The following is a 20,124-nucleotide window of genomic DNA, read 5'->3' on the forward strand; positions in this document are numbered from 1 at the left end:
ATCACAGAGCAGGTGCATTTATACAGAGACTTGATTACACACAGGTGGATTCTATTTATCACCATCAGTCATTTAGGACAACATTGGATCATTCAGAGATCCTCGCTGAACTTCTGGAGTGAGTTTGCTGCACTGAAAGTAAAGGGGCCGAATAATTTTGCACGCACCACTTTTCAGTTTTTTATTTGCTAAAAAAGTTTAAAATATCCAATAGATTTCGTTCCACTTCACAATTGTGTCCCACTTGTTGGTGATTCTTCACAAAAAATTTAAATTTGATATCTTTATGTTTGAAGCCTGAAATGTGGCAAAAGGTTGAAAAGTTCAAGGGGGCCGAATACTTTCGCAAGGCACTGTATATATATATATATATATATATATATATCTATATATATATATATATATATATATATATATAAGGCATTGACCCCTGAAGGAGCTGCTAGTATTTGATTGGGCCTGCACTCTGCTATTACACCCCTGTTTACTTGGCTCAATCCCCTTGACACAGCTGTGGTGCACTGTTGGTGTGAGGCTAACAACAGAGGATGACCCCACAATGTACAATACAACAATAGAGTACCTTTACCTGGGTATCTGTTGCTCCACCTGTAGGAAAAAGAACAACACTGCACACCAATTGTAATTAACCAGAATGTGTTTTTACTGAAACTGGTATAAAACAATTACAATAACTACACCATCACACAAACATAATGTGACAGTACAGTGGGTATTCACAACAATTTTAACATGTAAAGAATTCTTAGATAACCCCTGCACGTGTGTCTCCATGTGGGACCAATGCTCAGAGTGACAATGGCTTAACCCCGGGCACCTTCCCACTTCCAGCATGCTGTGATAAATACAGAGATGTAAAGTAACCAACACTAAGCAATACAACTGCTAGGGAGCTCCCCCTGCCTTATAATGCAGTCCTTTCCTATAGTAATTGAATGCAAGGCCTTGCAATAAAAGATGTAGTCTTTGGTTTTCTGTCTTCTGCTAGCTATTGTATTGAAGTAATTGTAAACCAAAGGGTTTAACAAACAAGAATAATGTAGAATGAATATTGAAACTCTTCTTGTGATATAGCACACTTCTAACTGCCTCCGCTGTAGTTGTCTCCAAATCACACAGTGTTAGTTCTCAGTGGAGTACAGGCTTGAGGCCTGCTTTAACTTAGTCTAATGGTGTGAAATCTCCTTTGTGGGACTACAGGTCCCAGCAACACTGTGGTCTGAGTCTAAGTGTGTAAAAGTGCATTAAGAATTATGGGCGGCAGCCCTCTCACCAAACCAGGCCTGGAAGAATAGGAAACCTCTGCTTCGGTTGTCTCAGTCCTGCTTCACGCCAGCCAAAGTCATCACACTGCTCTGGTCTGCAAGATCACCGGGACTCTCAGATTGCTCCGTCAGGTGTCTGTGGATCCTTCCTGATCCGGTCATACTGTCTCTCCAGCACACAGGTGTGTCAGGGCTGGCTTAGCCCTTCCTTCTCTGGGCTGGCTGCTCAGCTGTCGGCTAATTGCCAGCTCTCATCTCTCTCCACAGTTACCAGGTGTTCCTGATCATGCTCGTCTGACCTGCCTACTTAAAGCTGTCCAGCTCAATTCACCTCTGCCTTCGCCTTGGTCACATCACAAGAAACCATCTCCTGCGGGTTCTGTTTAAAGACTGGCTTGCTGACATCCCTTCTGGCTCCTTATTCTGCTTGCTGTTGCTCTACTTGGATCCCTGACTCTGGCCTGGCTGATTACCCGATCTGGTTATTGAACTCTGGCCTGGCTGACTACTCTATCGGGTTACTGGACTCTAGCTATGCTTTCACTACGCTTTTTCTATTTACCTTTTTATTTTTATTTAATAAACAATTCATGGTTTCTGAAAAGGTGAAAGGCAGAATCTCTGGTTGTTCCGCTGCTCCTCTCCGCAACTGAAACAGGCCGCGCTCTCTGGAACACCTCCTCTGTGATCCTTGTAGGCAGGCCACGCCTCCAGAAGAGAAAGAAAATGGCCACGCAGGGTCTTTTATGTCCTACCCAGCATGCAATTCAGTACTGAGTGTTCATGATTAGGTCACCTGGCATTGTGGGTAGGTAGGTCATTGTATAATGTAAACAAACAGTCACTTCCTGTAACATTTCTCCATGTTCTTGAGATAGAAATAAATGAAGTCCATTTCACCACGTTTTGGCCACTAGATGGTGCCAAATACCAATTTATAACACTGCCTATTAGTTTACATTATATAGCATTAACAGACAAAAATACCAGCGCTATATATATTGTGCCCTGTCTACTATTATTAAAAAAAAATCTTCATAGTTATTTATTTCCACCTGTCTTAAAATAGAACTGAATGGACACAGGAAACTGTGGCTAGGGTACCCCCATAGCAAGCTGCTTGCTGTGGGGGCACACAACATAAGGGGGAAGACAGGAACACTGAAGAGGCACCCGAGAAGAGGAGGATCTGGGCTGCTCTGGGCAAAACCACTGCACAGAGCAGGTAAGTATAACATGTTTGTTATTTTTAACACTTTACAACAGAGTTTTTTGAAAAAATCAACATTTTTAATAAAGTTTACGATTTTGTGTTGGGCCTCAGTTATAGCTGTTATGTCCCGCATGTGGCCCATGGGCCATAAGTAGGACACGTGATATAAATGAAGGGGCCAAAACAAAAAAAAAAAAAAACAATGTTCTCTTCTGACAACTTACCGTCGTGTCTCGGAGGAGAAAAGCAGAACACTGCAAACCAGCCCCTAGCAGTTTATGAGGATTCCAGGTCACAGAATTTGCTCTGTAACAAAGTAAAACATCTGTAGGTCAGATGAGTTAAAATGATAATATGTATAGTAGTATTAGAAAATAATAATGCACTCTGCACAGATAAAACATACAAGCATAACTCATTAGTATCTAATGCTATCAGCAACCTGTTATTGGCACTTTGTAAAGGCTCCACATTGCCTTTTTCACCCTGGTCAAGCTTACAGGTCTCTCAATGCCTGTGATTCTAAAATACCAGACATTTTGAAAACCCAATTTTTTTTTTTTTAAAGGTGTTTATTTACGTTTTCAACCGTACAGCTTATACATCAATCAGGATATATATCAAATATCAGCACTCCAGTTGTATAGACAGAGGTATATATCCGTAAAATCAAGTATAGAGTAGTGTATGCAGTGGCCCGAGTACCACCTGTGTAGGTAACCTCCCAGCCTGCGAGCTGCCATACAGCTAGCTGCCTACACCATCATGTTTAGTAAAAACTATGGTGGCGCTCAGAACCCCACAAAAATAAAATAAACAATGAGGGCACACCACAGGAGTAATCAAAACAAATTAAACACAGAAACAAAAACCCCAACAAAACATAGACACAGAAAGACAAGCAGGCATATCAAACACACACACGTCACATCCACACAAGTCACCGTCCCACTGAGCATCACCGCTTTCTACATACGTAGCATCATCATAGGGTCATATAACTGCCGCCCTCTGCATAATCCGCCCTTTCCCCCCAGTAACCAGTAGTATACTCCAAGAAACCTAAGGCCCTGGCCCACCCCCCACAGTCCCACCTAGGGGACTTGTGAGGATAGGACCGCACCCAAGAAAGAACCAGAGACATCCAACCACGTCTGCCACACCTTATGGAACTTTTTCAAACAAGCTCTATTTTTATACACAATTTTAAATTTGGGGAGTTCTCCATTAATAATACCATATAGGGATTGGATCCTTGGGGGTTCCCTCTCTTTCCAGTGTAGTAAGATCATTTTACGTGCATAAAATAAAATGGTACGTATTAAAGTCCGAGCTGATGCGTTGTGGAAAAAGTCATTCAGTATTCCCAGCAGCCCCACCTCTGGGGTTTGGGGCACCGGGAAAGCAAGATGTTCCTCAAAAAATTGAAACAGGTTCTTCCAATAGGATTCCAGTCTAGGACAGCTCCAGAACATATGATATAAATCAGCCTTCTCAAATGTACATCTGGGACACAAAGCCTCCGCTCTCAGACTCATTCGAGTCAGTCTAGCCGGAGTATAATGCAACTGATGAATAAACTTAAATTGTACATATTGGTCAGATGTGCTTATGATGTCTTGAAAACAAATTTCTGTAGCCTCCTCCCACCCCTCCTCTGACAGGTCAGGTATCAATCTTTTCTTTTTCATAAAGGAATTTTGAAATGGGTCTGCCCCTACCCTGGAGAGATGACCATAGAAGGTTGTAACCTGTTTAGTAAGATCCGGGTAGGACAACAGATCTTCCATAGGAGATTCTTTGAGCTCTATGGTCAGGGAGCCAAACTGCGCCTGAATGGCATGTTGAAGGAGTATGTATTTATAGAAAAATGTATCATCTATTGTAAAATTACCCCGTAAATTTTCTAAGGACTCAAATATGTTTCCCTTAATTATATGGGACAAGCGCGATATATGTCGCCGGGTCCACCATTGAGAGTCAGAATGCCCATATAATTCTGGCAGACTAGGATTGTCCCATAGTGGGGTTTGCGGTGACCTGCCAAGGGTGGTGATTGAAAGCAGTTTTTCTCCCTCTCTCCAGGCTAGTAAACCCACTACCGTAGGGGAAAACCTAGAGCAACTAGAATGTAGTGCCCTATGCAATACATCATTGACTGTGTCAAACGGTGCGTGTAGGATTGACATGAGAGTGGCGGAGGGGGTCTGAGGGTTGGAGTGCAGCCATTCATATACATAGGTAAGTTGGGAGGCAAGGAAGTAATTGTATAAATTTGGATGGGCCAGGCCTCCTTTCAATTTGGGGGACTGTAAAGATGTCTTGGCTATCCGCGGGTGGGAATTTTGCCAGATAAAGGAGGACTCTATTTTCAGAAATAACTTCTTAGGGAGAAAAACCGGATCAGCTCTAAAGCAATATAAAAATTTAGGGAGGAAGATCATTTTAAAAATGTTGATACGTCCTATTAAGTTGAGAGGGAGGGTTGCCCATGTTTTGAGTTTGTCTACCATCTGTTTTGTAATAGGGGCAATATTTAAGTCTTAAAACCCAATTTATTTAACTATATGAACATGCTGCCTATTTGCAAAAACTTCTTTACAAGAGTTCCTTTGTGGGCTCTCCATAAGCAGTTTTTGTACAGTCCATCCATTTGTTTAATAAAAAGATTTGCGTAATAAATTTGTAATATAAATGTCTCTACTTACCTTTCAATTCCCTTCAGGAGTTGCCTATGGCGGTTGGATAAAAGGGCACTGCCTCCCCAGGCAGCCTGTTGGATTGTAATACATTTATCAGAACTTTAATAACTGAATAATTTATTTACTCAACACCATAGAGTTGATACAATTAACCATTAAACAGAATTAAATGGTCAGTAAATAAGAAGCCCTTTCCCCACCACCACCCTAGACTACAATTTGTTGTCTGTTGAAAACAACTATCATCTGCATAACTGCTGAGTTGCCACTTTGACAACGTTAAAATACTAGTTGTAAGTTACATTACATTTTTCTAACAACATGAAATGTAAAATGTTTGCATTCAATGTTCAGATGATTCAGAGATAATTGCTTTCTAAATGAAAACTGTAGATACAAATTGAATGCAAAAAAAAACATCAATAGTTGCTGAAGTTATATGTTGACCCAATTAAGGTAGCTATACATACAGATGTAATTGTGTTTTAAGAAATCTAACTTATGTAGCACCCCCTGGCTTTGCTAGAGTGTTAATGCTATGATTTGTGTGTTAGAGTAAGTCAATTGTCAGGCTGACTAGCCTATCTGTGTTTTTCTGGGTCAGGGTTGAGTGACTCAGGGAAGCTGGATGACTCAGCAGCATCTCTGGTGACTCCCCCTGCTTCCTGGAAACTTGGTGAAAATTCCAGAATCAGTTGGGATGAGTCTAGGAGGAGTTGTCTGAATTATTCTGAGGGTACAGGCCCCCTTAAATACTCAGGGTCAGCGAAAACTGGGCAGTGTGAGTTTGGGTGGAAGATAGAGATGGAGTGTTAGGCTGTCAGAGGCCTTTGAGAGTAGGAGCAAGGAGAGGACAGAGGGAGAACACTGCTGGGCAAATCTCCAGGGAGAAAGGCAGCAAGGAGGGCTGATGAGTGATGCAGTCAGAGGATTGAGATACTATTAATGAGATCTCTTATCACAGTAAAAAGACAAATTCACCTTTTTCAGGATAAGTTGAGATTTGCTTATAACGTTAGCTGCCCATATCTCTGAATTTGCTGATCATTTTGACATGTAGCAACCTTTGTTTGTGCATTTTTCCTCATATGCAGTGTAGAATTGCACAGGTTTGAGACATGTTCATTTTACAAATGGACAAAACAGTCCAATCACATTTTACAATGCACATGTAGGTAAACTTACATCAACATGTAACCAGAGACCATGCTGCTCACACACTTCTGCGATGTCTGGGAGGGGATCAAACGCTCCTAAAACAGTTGTCCCACAAGTTGTACTAACAAGGAAAGGGACAGAACCCTATAACAAAATAAATGATGCAGTGATTCCATAATTTTACAGGTGAGAGCGAGAGAGAAAGAGAGAGACAGTAGATGTATGGAGAATAGTCCTGACTATAGTGGGCATCAGGGGACGATGATAATGTAGGAGTTGGTCTGGGAGGGGGTTCAATCAATAGAATGTTATAATGCTTACCAGAGCCGGTTCATGGGCAGGGTGAAAGGGGCGGATGCCCTGGTCTCTACAATTTATTGGGGGCGCAGTGAAGTGTCCTTCTAAAACAGCCATCACTAGTTTACCGGGACTGCAGGTTTCCCCAGCAACCAGTGACGCTGCGTGCGTGCGCCCGCCCCCTGCTCCTCACCATGCCTCGGTCCCCTGCTACTCACGGTTCCCGAGTCCTGGCTCTCCATATCTCACAGCTTCCACCCCATTGGTATTTCAGTTGTGCCCTCCTGCATTGAAGGTATGTGGGCCACATGTTAACCAGTGATCACTAATGGGCATATTTTTATTGTTTACACTGCTAGGCATATTTTGTTAAAGGTCATGCTGATGGGCACCTTTTTTTATGTTATGGGGCACTCTGATGGACAAATTTTATTTTAAGGGGTATGCAGATGGGTATATTTTTAATGAGCACACAGATGGGCATATTTTCTTAAGGGGCACACTGATGGACACATTTTAATGTGCCCATCAGAGTGCCCCTTAACCTACAATGTGTCCATCAGTGTGCACATTAAAAATATACCCATCAGCGTGCCCCTTAAAATAAAATATGCCCATCAGAGTGCCCATTAACACAAAAGGTGCCCATCAGCGTGACCCTTATTTTATGTTAAGGGGCACGCTGATGGGCACATTTTATGTTAAGGGGTACTCTGATGGGCAGATTTTATTTTAAGAGCAACACTGATGGACACATTTTGTATTAAGGGGCACTCTGATGGGCAGATTTTACGTTAAGGGGCACGTTTTGTTGTGTCCATTAGAGTGCCCCTTAATATAAAATGTGCCCATCAGGGTGCCCCTTAACATACAATTTGCCCATCAGAGTGTCCCTTAATATAATAATAAGTATATTCTTGTTTTGAAACAACATTCTTTCTTAAAGGGGGGGGGGGGCAGTTTGCCATCTTTGCCCTGGTCACCAAAAAATGGCCTTGTCCCAGCACTGATGCTTCCACATGACATTTCATGTGTACAGATGTACAGTAGGTGTATGTAGGATAAGCCTGACTCTGGTGGGCTTCATGGGAAGAAGATATTGTAGGAGTTGGATTGGGAGATAGTTTAGTCAATAAAATGTAGTAATATTTCCACATGATATTTCATATCTACCGATCTATACATTACCATTGATTTTGCCTCTCGTATTTTGTGCTCAAGGTCTTCTGGTTCCATTTTCCCTCTGTATTTAAAAAGGGCAAATGTAATATAGATCGTGGAAAACACATTGCATAAGCTTTTTAAATCAGGAACATTCCACTCACTACAATGATTATTGTTTCTGTCTGTCTATCTTTCTGTCAGTGAATACATAATTACATAGTGTGGTTGAAAAAAAAGACCAAGTCCATCTAGTTCAACCAATAAAAGAGGGAAAAAAAACCCTGAAAAGGTATCTACAGTATAGTCTCAAAAGTACTGGGTTGCCTGTCTTTACACGCACATGAACTTTAATGGCATTCCAGTCTTATGCTGCGTACACACGATCGGATTTTCCAACAACAAATGTTTGATGGGAGCTTGTTGTCAGAAATTGTGACCGCGTGTAGGCTCTATTGGACATTTTTTGTCGGAATTTCCGACAACAAAAATTTGAGAGCTGGATCTCAAATTTTCCAACAACAAAATCCGTTGATGGAAATTCCAAACGTGTGTACAAAATTCCACGCATGCTCTGAATCAAGTACGAGACAGAAGAAGTTGGTCTGGTCAAACTAGCATTCGTAATGGAGATAGCACATTCGTTACGCTGCACATTTTGTAATCTTTCAGTGCAGCACATTCTCTTCTTCTTTATAATGCTAGGATAATGAAATTGTTTTGCAGCTGATATTCACACAGTTCCGACAAACTGATTTCTTTATTATTTCTTGTGATCTCATGAAAAAATGTTTTAGTTTTTTTGCCAGATCTCAAGAATAATGTTTTTAATTTTTGTTTATAGTAATCTCCTTTTTTTTTTTGGGAAATCAAGATCTTTTTTTTTTCTAGTGATCTCCATAATCTTTTTTTATGTTTTGGTTTCAAGTTACCACAACACCATTATTATCTTGTATTTTTTAACCTCAAGGAGATTGGTGTTGGTATCCCTTGTTAATTTTACATTGTCTTTTCGAAATGTACCTGCCTACTCACAAACAAACTGTCCTTTTTTACTTATAACATATAACCAATGATTTAATAAAACATATATACATTTATTAGGGGTCATAACAAAATAAAGAGCAAGGCAATGCTGGATAAACTGGTGGGTACACATCAACTATTTGACAGGCAAAATTGGGAGCCTGAGGAGTCCATTTAATAGGGAGCACAATCAGGTCTAGGACTCTGAGAGACCAGGAACAGCAGCAAATTACATATATGTCCCCAGGCTGTGGTCAACAGCCTGCATCTTTTGCCAGACCAGACCAAACCCTGGCCATCATTCTATTGTCTTCCTTCCACGATTGCTTCCACGCTTGCTTCCAGGCTGTGGCTCTGGTGTTGGAGTTGTGGCAGGAGTTGGAGGAGGAGGATGGTCCAACTCACACAGGTGGGGTTTGCCTTGTGATTTCACCCCTCGACCCCTTATTTAGGGCCATATATATCAGTTTCTCACAAAAGAGGCATTGGCCCACCTCCATTTCCTGCATTTTGTTGGCAGCCATGCAGGGATAGGCCTCCAAAAGACTGGTGGGGGTTCTGAGGGCCGCAGAAGCCTGCCAAATTAACCCAAGTGCTGACTCCTCCACGCTCCTCCCCTTACTGGGCCTTTTTTATGGAAGGTGAAGCGGCCAGGTTACAGGGCCCTGCCACCTCCTGGCTGTCACTTACCCCCGTCACCTCCTGGCTGCCACTTTCTACAGTCTCCTCCTGGCTGAGGATTTCCTGTGTATGAAAAAGGGACATAGTTTTAGGTTATTGTTAATCAATCACACACGATTTTGATAAATATGTTGAACAATGATATACCTGACTCAAGCTTGGCTCCTCCACATCTTCTTCCTGAGTGGAAGGCCCAGGTTGGATGTCAGATGCCTCAGCTGGGGTGGAAAGAAGAGTGGAAGGAAGGGTTGAGAGTGATGGCCTGATTTCAGTCTGGTCTGACAGAAAACGCAGTCTGTCGTAGTACCACAGCCTGGGGACATAAATGTCATCTGCTGCTGCTCCTGATCTCTGGGAATCCTGGACCTTCTTGTGCTCCCTATTATATGTGCTCCTCATGTCACTTCAAATAGTTGATGTTTGCTGTGGGGATCTGCGGCTTTACAAATTCCAGCAATTTATCCAGGGCTGCCTTCCTCTTTAGCCAATTTGTATAAAAGGGGTGTTTTGTCTGCCACAGACAAGGCAGCTCTCTGTACAAATCAGTGAATTGGAGGAGGAAATCATGATTGTTCAAGTGATCCATTTTATCTGCAAGACACAACACAAACCCTAATGTCAGGCTAAACTTGCATAATCTTGTCCCAATATAGGCCTCAATCTCTAAGCAGTATAGGTCACTGATGCCCCAAGTTAAAATTGTACCTTTGTTAGAACGATTGGCACGTCCTCCTCTCACAGATCGTACGTACGACATATGCATGTTACGCTTTATATACACTGAGCATGTGTAAAACTCAGACGGCCCCTGACCTTCTTTATAGCATATTCCCCGCCCCTTGGTCTTTCGGTGCAGTGGGAGAGCACATGGTGGAGAGAAAACATGTGCATGAAGACAGCAGCAATGACGAAAGTCTGGAGTCACGAACGTCCCGATCCTGGAGGAGATTTAAGGCCTCTGATATGTCCTTGGGTGAGATGGTGGAGATGGTGGACATCTTGAAGAGGGCCGACTATGACGGGAAGCATGAACCTTACCCAAACCTAAATGTCAGAAAGGCCAAGATCATGACTAAAGTTGTGAAAAGTCTGCAGATTTTGGGGTACGGTGATCGAAGTATCAACTGTGGAAACGATGGTCAGACCTTTTGAGGGAGCAGGATCAGTACAGAAGAATCAAGAGAGTGCTGCAAAAAAGCAAGTATTTTGTTGTGTGTTCCTATTCTTCTTATTACGTTTGTGCTGCTCCATGTGCTTTTTTTTTTACTGCTGTACAGTAACATGGCAAGTTTCAGGTTTGTGGGCACAGTAATCGTTCGTAGTAAACATTGTTCGTTCGCTCACTAATACAATGTTTTTGCCAAGCGCAGGTTAACTTTAAACTCTTTATTTCTTCCTTGTCACCATATCACCTCATTTTACACTCTTCAAAACACATTCATTAGACACATCATATATGGTTTGTTCCATTTAGTTTTCCCACATGGATGTTTGCATCCTACCCCAATTGCACCCACCCACTTTGGATGTGCTTGTGGCGGCTGTCATCATACTCACAGGCGATTGGCGGTGTTGCTCTTTTTTGACTCTGGACCCTGTTTTACTGGATCGCTGACGCAGACGTGAGTTTGGACGCATAACCATAAATTAATTCTATAGAACTAAATTATTCCTTATATTTCTCTTATTTCACATTTATCCATTATTAATTTTTTCTCCCTTTTGAGCGGTTGCAATACTGCGAAACGCGTAGAGCCTTTAATTACTACGATCTCTCCCTAATCATGGAGTATTAATATTTTAATTACTCTACCTACATTTATAAACTATTATTATTATTATTATTATGATTATTATATATTATTATTTTTATTATTTTGTTTTATTTTATTAGGGTTGTTTTGACCACTCTGGGCCCAACTACAGCATCAAATATATACATATGTATTATTGTTATTTATGTTTTATATTAACATCGGAATATGACTCAATGTATAATTCATGTATATTTAATCCATGGTTTATTATATAGAGGTTTGATGCCCATAACATTTTTAGAGTTTGGATGCCAAAAAATGTTTTTTTTACCATGGATTATCTCTAATAAATGATTTTTTTTAGTCACTTGACTTACTCTTGTACTGCTGTGTGCTTCATTTAAAGTCCCACTTCTTTCTCTCTCTTTTGTTTTAAACTATTAATCAGGATGGAGGTGTGCATCCATTTGGTCCCTGCCTCATTTAAAGTCACAAATTTATTATCCTTTTTTTTTGGTTAACTGCATTTTTTCAGGCCTAGTTCTAGTAAAAGAAGTTTAGTACATTGTTGTCTAGATGAGTTTGTAACTAGAATGAAATGCAAACTTGATTCAGTGTAAGGAGAGGACACTCAGCAGCTGTTTACACATCTGGACACAGGAGTACTAGTGTGGGACACCAGAATAAACTTTTTAGGGTGTCCTATACAGGTGCTCCAGTGGATACTAGGGGTGTCTCCATGTGTGAAACTTTACCCAAAAAGGTTACTACTCCATCATGTATTCAGTTTTAATAAAGGGAAAAAATAATGTCTTTAGCTTGGAACTCTGCCAAAACCGACAGTTGTACGACACTTCAAGCAATGTTTCATATTCCTATTTCTTGCCTCAAATATCTGTGTGCTAAGGATACCTTTATTTTTTTCACATAGGGGAGAAAAGAATTGGGATGTCAGAGAACACCCCCAACCTCCTAAAGAAGGGGAAATCCCAAAACCACAACCTGAGGATGTGGTGAAGGAGAGGTTTATGAAGTGGGCTAAATAGTGACCACAACAGGTGAGTGTCTGAGACCACAGCTTCAGGTAATAGATGTATGCCTGCATATTTATAATACATGGTGTGTTTTTTTTTTTATTTTAGGCGATGTGGATGTTGTGGAAGAAGAATCTCATTTCACAAGTGCAAGTGCACACGTCCTCATCGTGGAGATCATGGTGTGCAATCGGGATTTACAGAAGATTAAGGAAGACGTCAATCATGTTAAAAAAACACTCATAAACATCATTGATGTTTTAGGCAGAATATAAAACACACCAAATTTTATAATTTTTTGATTTTTATTAGCACTTTTCTAAAAAATGTTGAAAGCTAAATTTTGAAGATGCACACAGTGTGTCAACATGTGCTATCTGCCATCACGGGATATCAAGGTATGCGTTTTGTGGATGCAACCCCTTCCTCGCAACTAAAGTAGCTGAGAGGAAGGGGTTGTACCCCTGAAACACGTCCATTGATCCTCCATGATGGGAGCTAGCACATGTTGACCTTAGTCATGGGATCAGGAGGGAAATCCTCATTTTGACTCTCAATTTGTGTGCATCTTCAAAATTTGGCTTTCACAGGGGTGATATCACCCCATCCGATAAAGGCAATATCAACACAGTTTGAACATACTAATGTCTGATATTGCCTTAAATTGATCAAAGTTGAACTTTGTAAGTTCCTGAGTTGTGCATTGCTTTATGTTTTGAAAAACATGCCTTTTGTTTACCACAAAAAAGGATATTTCTACTGTCCCAAAAAAATAAAAAATTCCAAAAAATATTTTGGTTTGTTCAAAAATCCTTTTCTAAACACACATGTGAATGTGCACAGAGTTAAAATGTTTCTACTCAACAATGTGCAGCTTCTTCTTTCAATACTCAATAGCAGTTTTTTTGGTTAAGTTGGTGTTTACAGTGACAATGGGGGTTATTTCCTAAATGAATATCATTATCATTAATGCATTACATACATTAATAACAAAATGAAGGTGTGTGTGTGTGTAGCAGACCCACAACATAAATAATAGTTAGTTGAAGAAGAGATTGTCACCTCGTGTATCAAAGAAATTACTTTGGAACTATTGAAGAAAATGGGCAAAAAAAAAAGGAAGCCCATTGGAGAACCTAGGAGACAGCTAAAAGAAACACAAGCAGTAAATCAAAGGAAATATTTTTCAGTTTAAAATACAAATTTATTTTAAAAATACATATAAAGTGATGTTAAAGGATAAAACTTACCCTAATATAGTTTTTGTATTAATATAGTCGTTCTACAGGACCTAAATGATGGCAGAACAGGTCTCTGGAATAATGATTCACAGAGCCTGGGGGGACATGCCTGTCGAGAACTTGATGTCCTGCAGACTTCTCCCTATCATCAAGTACCGCAAGGTGGCAACTAGCCTCTGTGCGGGAGTAATGGCTTGCTGCATGCAGGTGTCCTGCTTCGTAATATAAGGGGACAGCAAAGCCAACAGGCATCCGGAGATAATTCCTGAAATCATCAGGATAATTCTCCCGGATCTCCCGCAACAAAGGCATATGAGAGAATTGGTCACGCTGGAGTAAAGAATTCATCCATGAAATCCTCCTCACCCTGTTCATGGACTGGACTTGGGTCAAAGTAAGAACCCCAACACAAAGCCCCTGCACAGCATACAATGAGTATGTACCCGCAACATGGCTTCAAAACGGTCGGCTGGTCAGAATGAACTAACAGAACGCACTGAAAATCATAAAGGCCTGAGAAGAGCTAGCTGAAATTCAGAAACGAGCGGACAAGAACGCACTGAGAATCAAATAGGTACTATAAATAGCACGCTCTGAAACACACATGTGAGCTGACTACACGCACTGAAAACCAGATACAAACCCACAAGCACAAACTGAAGAGAAGTAACAACTGGAAAAGCGCCAGGCGCGAATCGTCTGTGACCAAACTTCTACTAACACAAAATTAGCAGAAGGAGCTCAAAGGGTGATGCACTGGCTATTGAACTTCCTCTTTATAGTGCTGTCCTTTGTGTTGTACGTCAGTGCGTTCCTGACGATCAGAATTTCCGACAACATTTGTGTGACCGTGTGTATGCAAGACAAGCTTGAGCCAACATCCGTCTTAAAAATATCTCAGAATTTCGTTGTCGGAATGTCTGATCGTGTGTACGTAGCATTAGCCCGTAAGGTTCAATATTAGGTTGGCCCACACTTTGCAGCTATAACTGCTTCAGTTTTTCTCGGATGGCTGTTCACAAGGTTTAGGAGCGTGTCTATAGCAGCACTCAAATTTTCCACTCGCCTACTCGCATTTTGCGAGTGAAAAATGAGGGCTTGAGAGCTGGGCTGCCTGCCTGGGAAAGAGCCGTTCTCCCAGCGATTGCCCCAAAGAGGAAGTGGAGAGCCAGGGGATAGCACACTGTTACTGGTGCTTACATGATAATTGCCACTGCTCTGCTCGACAAAGCCCTGCCTCCTCCGGACTGCGCCTGTGATAGACATAATGCCAGTCCAATGCTGTGATGCGTTCTATCTATTACAGGCGCAGGTCAGGAGGAGACGGAGCTGTGGAGAGCAGAGTGGTCACAATTATAATGTAAGGGTCGGTAACAGTGTGCTATCCCATGGCGCTCCTCTTCCTCCAGCCGTGCATTACTCTGCTCAGACGAGGCTGCAATGGGCACAGTGTAGCTGCAATGAGCACAGTAAGGCTGAAATTGGCACAGTATGGCTGCAATGGGCACAGTGGGACTGCAATGGGCACAGTTTAACTGCAAAGGGCACAGTAAGGCTGCAATGGGCACAGTAGGACTGTAATGGGCACAGTATGGCTGCAACGGGCACAGTGAGGCTGCAACGGGCACAGTGTGGCTGCAACGGGCACAGTGAGGCTGCAATAGTGGGCACAGTGAGGCTGCAATGAGGGGCACAGGTGAGGCTGCACTGATAACGTTGTTGTTAATATTTATATTTATAATATTTTTGTAACTTATTTTTGCATAAAACATTTAAGTGTCATTTCATGAGATCATTTATGAGGGTGTGTCTAGGAGTGTAATTAGGGGCTGGGCCGGTGAGTGAGGCACTGGTGGCGAGTAACCTTTGAGGCCTGGCTAGTAGCTCAGGACTTTAAATTTTGAGCCCTGGTCTATAGGAATGTTTGATCATTCATCCAAAAGTGCATTTGTGAGGTCAAGCACTGATGTTTGATGAGAAGGCCTGGCTCACGGTCTTCGCTCTAATTTATCCTAAAGGTGTTCTATCGGGTTGAAGTCAGGACTCTGTGCAGGCCAGTCAAGTTCCTCCACCCCAAACTCACTCATCCATGTCTTTATGGACCTTGCTTTGTGCACTGGTCCAAATCCATTGGCTCCTGCTGCTGTTAATCAAATACAGGGACACAGGGGCGGCCGAGTCCTGCCGTCTGTGTCAATGGACACAGCAGCAGGACTTGGGAGCACGCCAGCACGGGTGCCCCCATGGAAATCGTCTCTCCATGGGGCACTTGCCAAAAGATGAGGAGCAAAGAGTACCACCGGGGGACCCCATAAAAGGGGACCCCATAAAAGGAGGATGGGCCGATCTCTGCAAAGCCCTTGTACAGAGCAGGTAAGTATAATATGTTTGTTATTTAAAAAAAAAAAACCTTTTCAATCACTCAATTTCATGCTCCCAACTTTGTAGGAACAGTTTGAGGATGACCCCTTCCTGTTTCTACATGACTGTGCTCCATGACTGAGCATCTCTATGCAATTCCTATGAAAACATTTAATATTCTATATCATTAGAGGAAGTATCTTGATGATAAAGAGATATTTTGCTATGGCACTGCCACACATAGTTATGGCCTTGGGCAGGAAGTAGGATTATAAATATAACGAAATATAAAAAATTAGATTTACAAATAAGTAATCATTTAGTAAAACCACAAATGACTGAAACAGCAAACATATAAATAACCAGTTCATTTATGAATTTTTATTGGTATTCATGATTACCTGCTGTTTGTCTTCACAATAATAACATTTTCAGTCCCAATTCCGAGGAATGCTGCACCTTTCTGGATGGAGTAATGACTCTGTAGAAATTAGATCAGGTTATGTATAGAAGGTTTATTTAAAGTTTTCAAATCACAAAGCTGCAAATTAAGAAACTTTCAAACTTTACCCTAGTATAGATGTTAACATTGAAACTTACTTATAATGTATATGTTTTAAAGTTCTGTTACTGTTCAACCATTTCAGTGATCATGATGTCCAGGGCTCGAGTCCTGCGGGAACGCATGGGAACGGCGTTCCCGTACTATTCCCACAGCGGGAACGCCGTTCCCATTAGCTGCCTGAGGGCTGAGGCTATGCAGCGCGTAGTTCGCCGCCGCTCCTCAGCCGCTGAGTGACTGGTTGCTAGGCAGAGGCCGCTCCGCATCTAGCAACCGGTCACATGACTTCGGCCGTGCACGTGGGCACGCACTGGCGTGAGTCAGTGGGCAGGCTGACACACGCTGCGCGCCTGCTTGGATACGGAGTTCCGGACTGTCCCCCCCTCCTCCCCTCTACCCAGTGCCAGTCAGTCCTGGCCTCCTGGGGCCACACGCTGCACTTTTCCAGGTTACTTCTCCCCGGAGAACAGAAGGGAAGAGAATACCAGGTGTGTACACTAGTGTGTAAGTTGCACTCTGCAATACCCTGCCAATACTCATCAATACTCTGCAATACCCTGCCAATACTCATCAATACTCTGCAATACCCTATCAGTATCAATACTCTGCAATACTCTGCGAATACTCTGCAATACCCTATCAATACTCTGCAATACCCTATCAATACTCTGCAATACCCTGCCAATACTCTGCAATACCCTGCCAATACTCTGCAATACCCTATCAATACTCTGCAATACCCTGCCAATACTCATCAATACTCTGCAATACCCTGCAATACCCTATCAGTATCAATACTCTGCAATACTCTGCGAATACTCTGCAATACCCTATCAATACTCTGCAATACCCTGCCAATACTCTGCAATACCCTATCAATACTCTGCGATACCCTATCAATACTCTGCGATACCCTATCAATACTCTGCAATACCCTATCAATACTCTGCAATACCCTGCCAATACTCATCAATACTCTGCAATACCCTGTCAATACTCATCAATACTCTGCAATACCCTATTAGTATCAATACTCTGCAATACCCTATCAATACTCTGCAATACCCTATCAATACTCTGCAATACCCTGCCAATACTCTGCAATACCCTATCAATACTCTGCGATACCCTATCAATACTCTGCGATACCCTGCCAATACTCTGCAATACCCTATCAGTATCAATACTCTGCAATATCCTGCCAATACTCTGCAATACCCTATCAATACTCTGCAATACCCTATCAATACTCTGCGATACCCTGCCAATACTCTGCAATACCCTATCAGTATCAATACTCTGCAATACTCTGCGAATACTCTGCAATACCCTATCAATCCTCTGCAATACCCTATCAATACTCTGCAATACCCTATCAATACTCTGCAATACCCTGCCAATACTCTGCAATACCCTATCAATACTCTGCAATACCCTGCCAATACTCATCAATACTCTGCAATACCCTGCAATACCCTATCAGTATCAATACTCTGCAATACTCTGCGAATACTCTGCAATACCCTATCAATACTCTGCAATACCCTATCAATACTCTGCAATACCCTGCCAATACTCTGCAATACCCTGCCAATACTCTGCAATACCCTATCAATACTCTGCAATACCCTGCCAATACTCTGCAATAAATACCCTATCAATACTCTGCAATACCCTGCCAATACTCTGCAATACATACCCTGCCAATACTCTGCAATACCCTGCCAATACTCTGCAATACCCTGCCAATACTCTGCGATACCCTATCAATACTCTGCGATACCCTGCCAATACTCTGCAATACCCTATCAGTATCAATACTCTGCAATACTCTGCCAATACTCTGCAATACCCTATCAATACTCTGCAATACCCTATCAATACTCTGCAATACCCTGCCAATACTCTGCAATACCCTATCAATACTCTGCGATACCCTGCCAATACTCTGCAATACCCTATCAGTATCAATACTCTGCAATACCTGGCCAATACTCTGCAATACCCTATCAATACTCTGCAATACCCTATCAATACTCTGCAATACCCTGCCAATACTCTGCAATACCCTGCCAATACTCTGCAATACCCTATTAATACTCTGCAATACCCTGCCAATACTCTGCAATATCCTGTCAATACTCTGCAATACCCTGCCAATACTCTGCACTACCCTATCAATACTCTGCAATACCCCGCCAATGCTCTGCAATACATACCCTGCCAATACTCTGCAATACCCTGCCAATACTCTGCAATACCCTGCCAATACTCTGCAATACATACCCTATCAATACTCTGCAATACCCTGCCAATACTCTGCAATAAATACCCTATCAATACTCTGCAATACCCTGCCAATACTCTGCAATACATACCCTGCCAATACTCTGCAATACCCTGCCAATACTCTGCAATACCCTATCAATACTCTACAATACATACCCTGCCAATACTCTGCAATACATACCCTGCCAATACTCTGCAATACCCTATCAATACTCTGCAATACCCTGCCAATACATACCCTGCCAATACTCTACAATACTCTGCCAATACTCTACAACACATACCCCGCCAATACTCTGCAATAACTTGCCAATACACTGCAATAACCTATCAATACTCTGCAATACTGTGCCAATACTCTGCAATAAATACCCTATCAATACTCTGCAATACCCTGCCAATACTCTGCAATACATACCCTGCCAATACTCTGCAATACCCTGCCAATACTCTGCAATACCCTGCCAATACTCTGCGATACCCTATCAATACTCTGCGATACCCTGCCAATACTCTGCAATACCCTATCAGTATCAATACTCTGCAATACTCTGCCAATACTCTGCAATACCCTATCAATACTCTGCAATACCCTATCAATACTCTGCAATACCCTGCCAATACTCTGCAATACCCTATCAATACTCTGCGATACCCTGCCAATACTCTGCAATACCCTATCAGTATCAATACTCTGCAATACCTGGCCAATACTCTGCAATACCCTATCAATACTCTGCAATACCCTATCAATACTCTGCAATACCCTGCCAATACTCTGCAATACCCTGCCAATACTCTGCAATACCCTATTAATACTCTGCAATACCCTGCCAATACTCTGCAATATCCTGTCAATACTCTGCAATACCCTGCCAATACTCTGCACTACCCTATCAATACTCTGCAATACCCCGCCAATGCTCTGCAATACATACCCTGCCAATACTCTGCAATACCCTGCCAATACTCTGCAATACATACCCTATCAATACTCTGCAATACCCTGCCAATACTCTGCAATAAATACCCTATCAATACTCTGCAATACCCTGCCAATACTCTGCAATACATACCCTGCCAATACTCTGCAATACCCTGCCAATACTCTGCAATACCCTATCAATACTCTACAATACATACCCTGCCAATACTCTGCAATACATACCCTGCCAATACTCTGCAATACCCTATCAATACTCTGCAATACCCTGCCAATACATACCCTGCCAATACTCTACAATACTCTGCCAATACTCTACAACACATACCCCGCCAATACTCTGCAATAACTTGCCAATACACTGCAATAACCTATCAATACTCTGCAATACTGTGCCAATACTCTGCAATACC

At 42.0% G+C, this 20,124-nt stretch overlaps 1 protein-coding gene across 2 annotated transcripts in view; it reads right to left on the reverse strand.

Annotated features, from left to right (window-relative positions):
- Positions 1 to 20,124, reverse strand: part of CSAD (cysteine sulfinic acid decarboxylase) — a 218,050-nt gene that overhangs the window by 24,057 nt on the left and 173,869 nt on the right. For both annotated transcript variants that reach the window (XM_077483876.1, XM_077483878.1), the window contains 5 exons: positions 16,319 to 16,398; positions 7,845 to 7,899; positions 6,387 to 6,503; positions 5,208 to 5,272; positions 2,724 to 2,805 (listed from right to left, as the gene is read on the reverse strand). In XM_077483876.1, coding sequence (XP_077340002.1) covers positions 2,724 to 2,805; positions 5,208 to 5,272; positions 6,387 to 6,503; positions 7,845 to 7,899; positions 16,319 to 16,398 — 399 coding nt within the window. The remainder of the gene's footprint in view (positions 1 to 2,723; positions 2,806 to 5,207; positions 5,273 to 6,386; positions 6,504 to 7,844; positions 7,900 to 16,318; positions 16,399 to 20,124) is intronic.

The sequence above is a fragment of the Lithobates pipiens genome, unplaced genomic scaffold (genome assembly GCF_037356315.1).
Source record: "Lithobates pipiens isolate NorthernLeopardFrog02 unplaced genomic scaffold, aLitPip1_a1.2 Scaffold_16, whole genome shotgun sequence".
Lineage (NCBI taxonomy): Eukaryota > Metazoa > Chordata > Amphibia > Anura > Ranidae > Lithobates > Lithobates pipiens.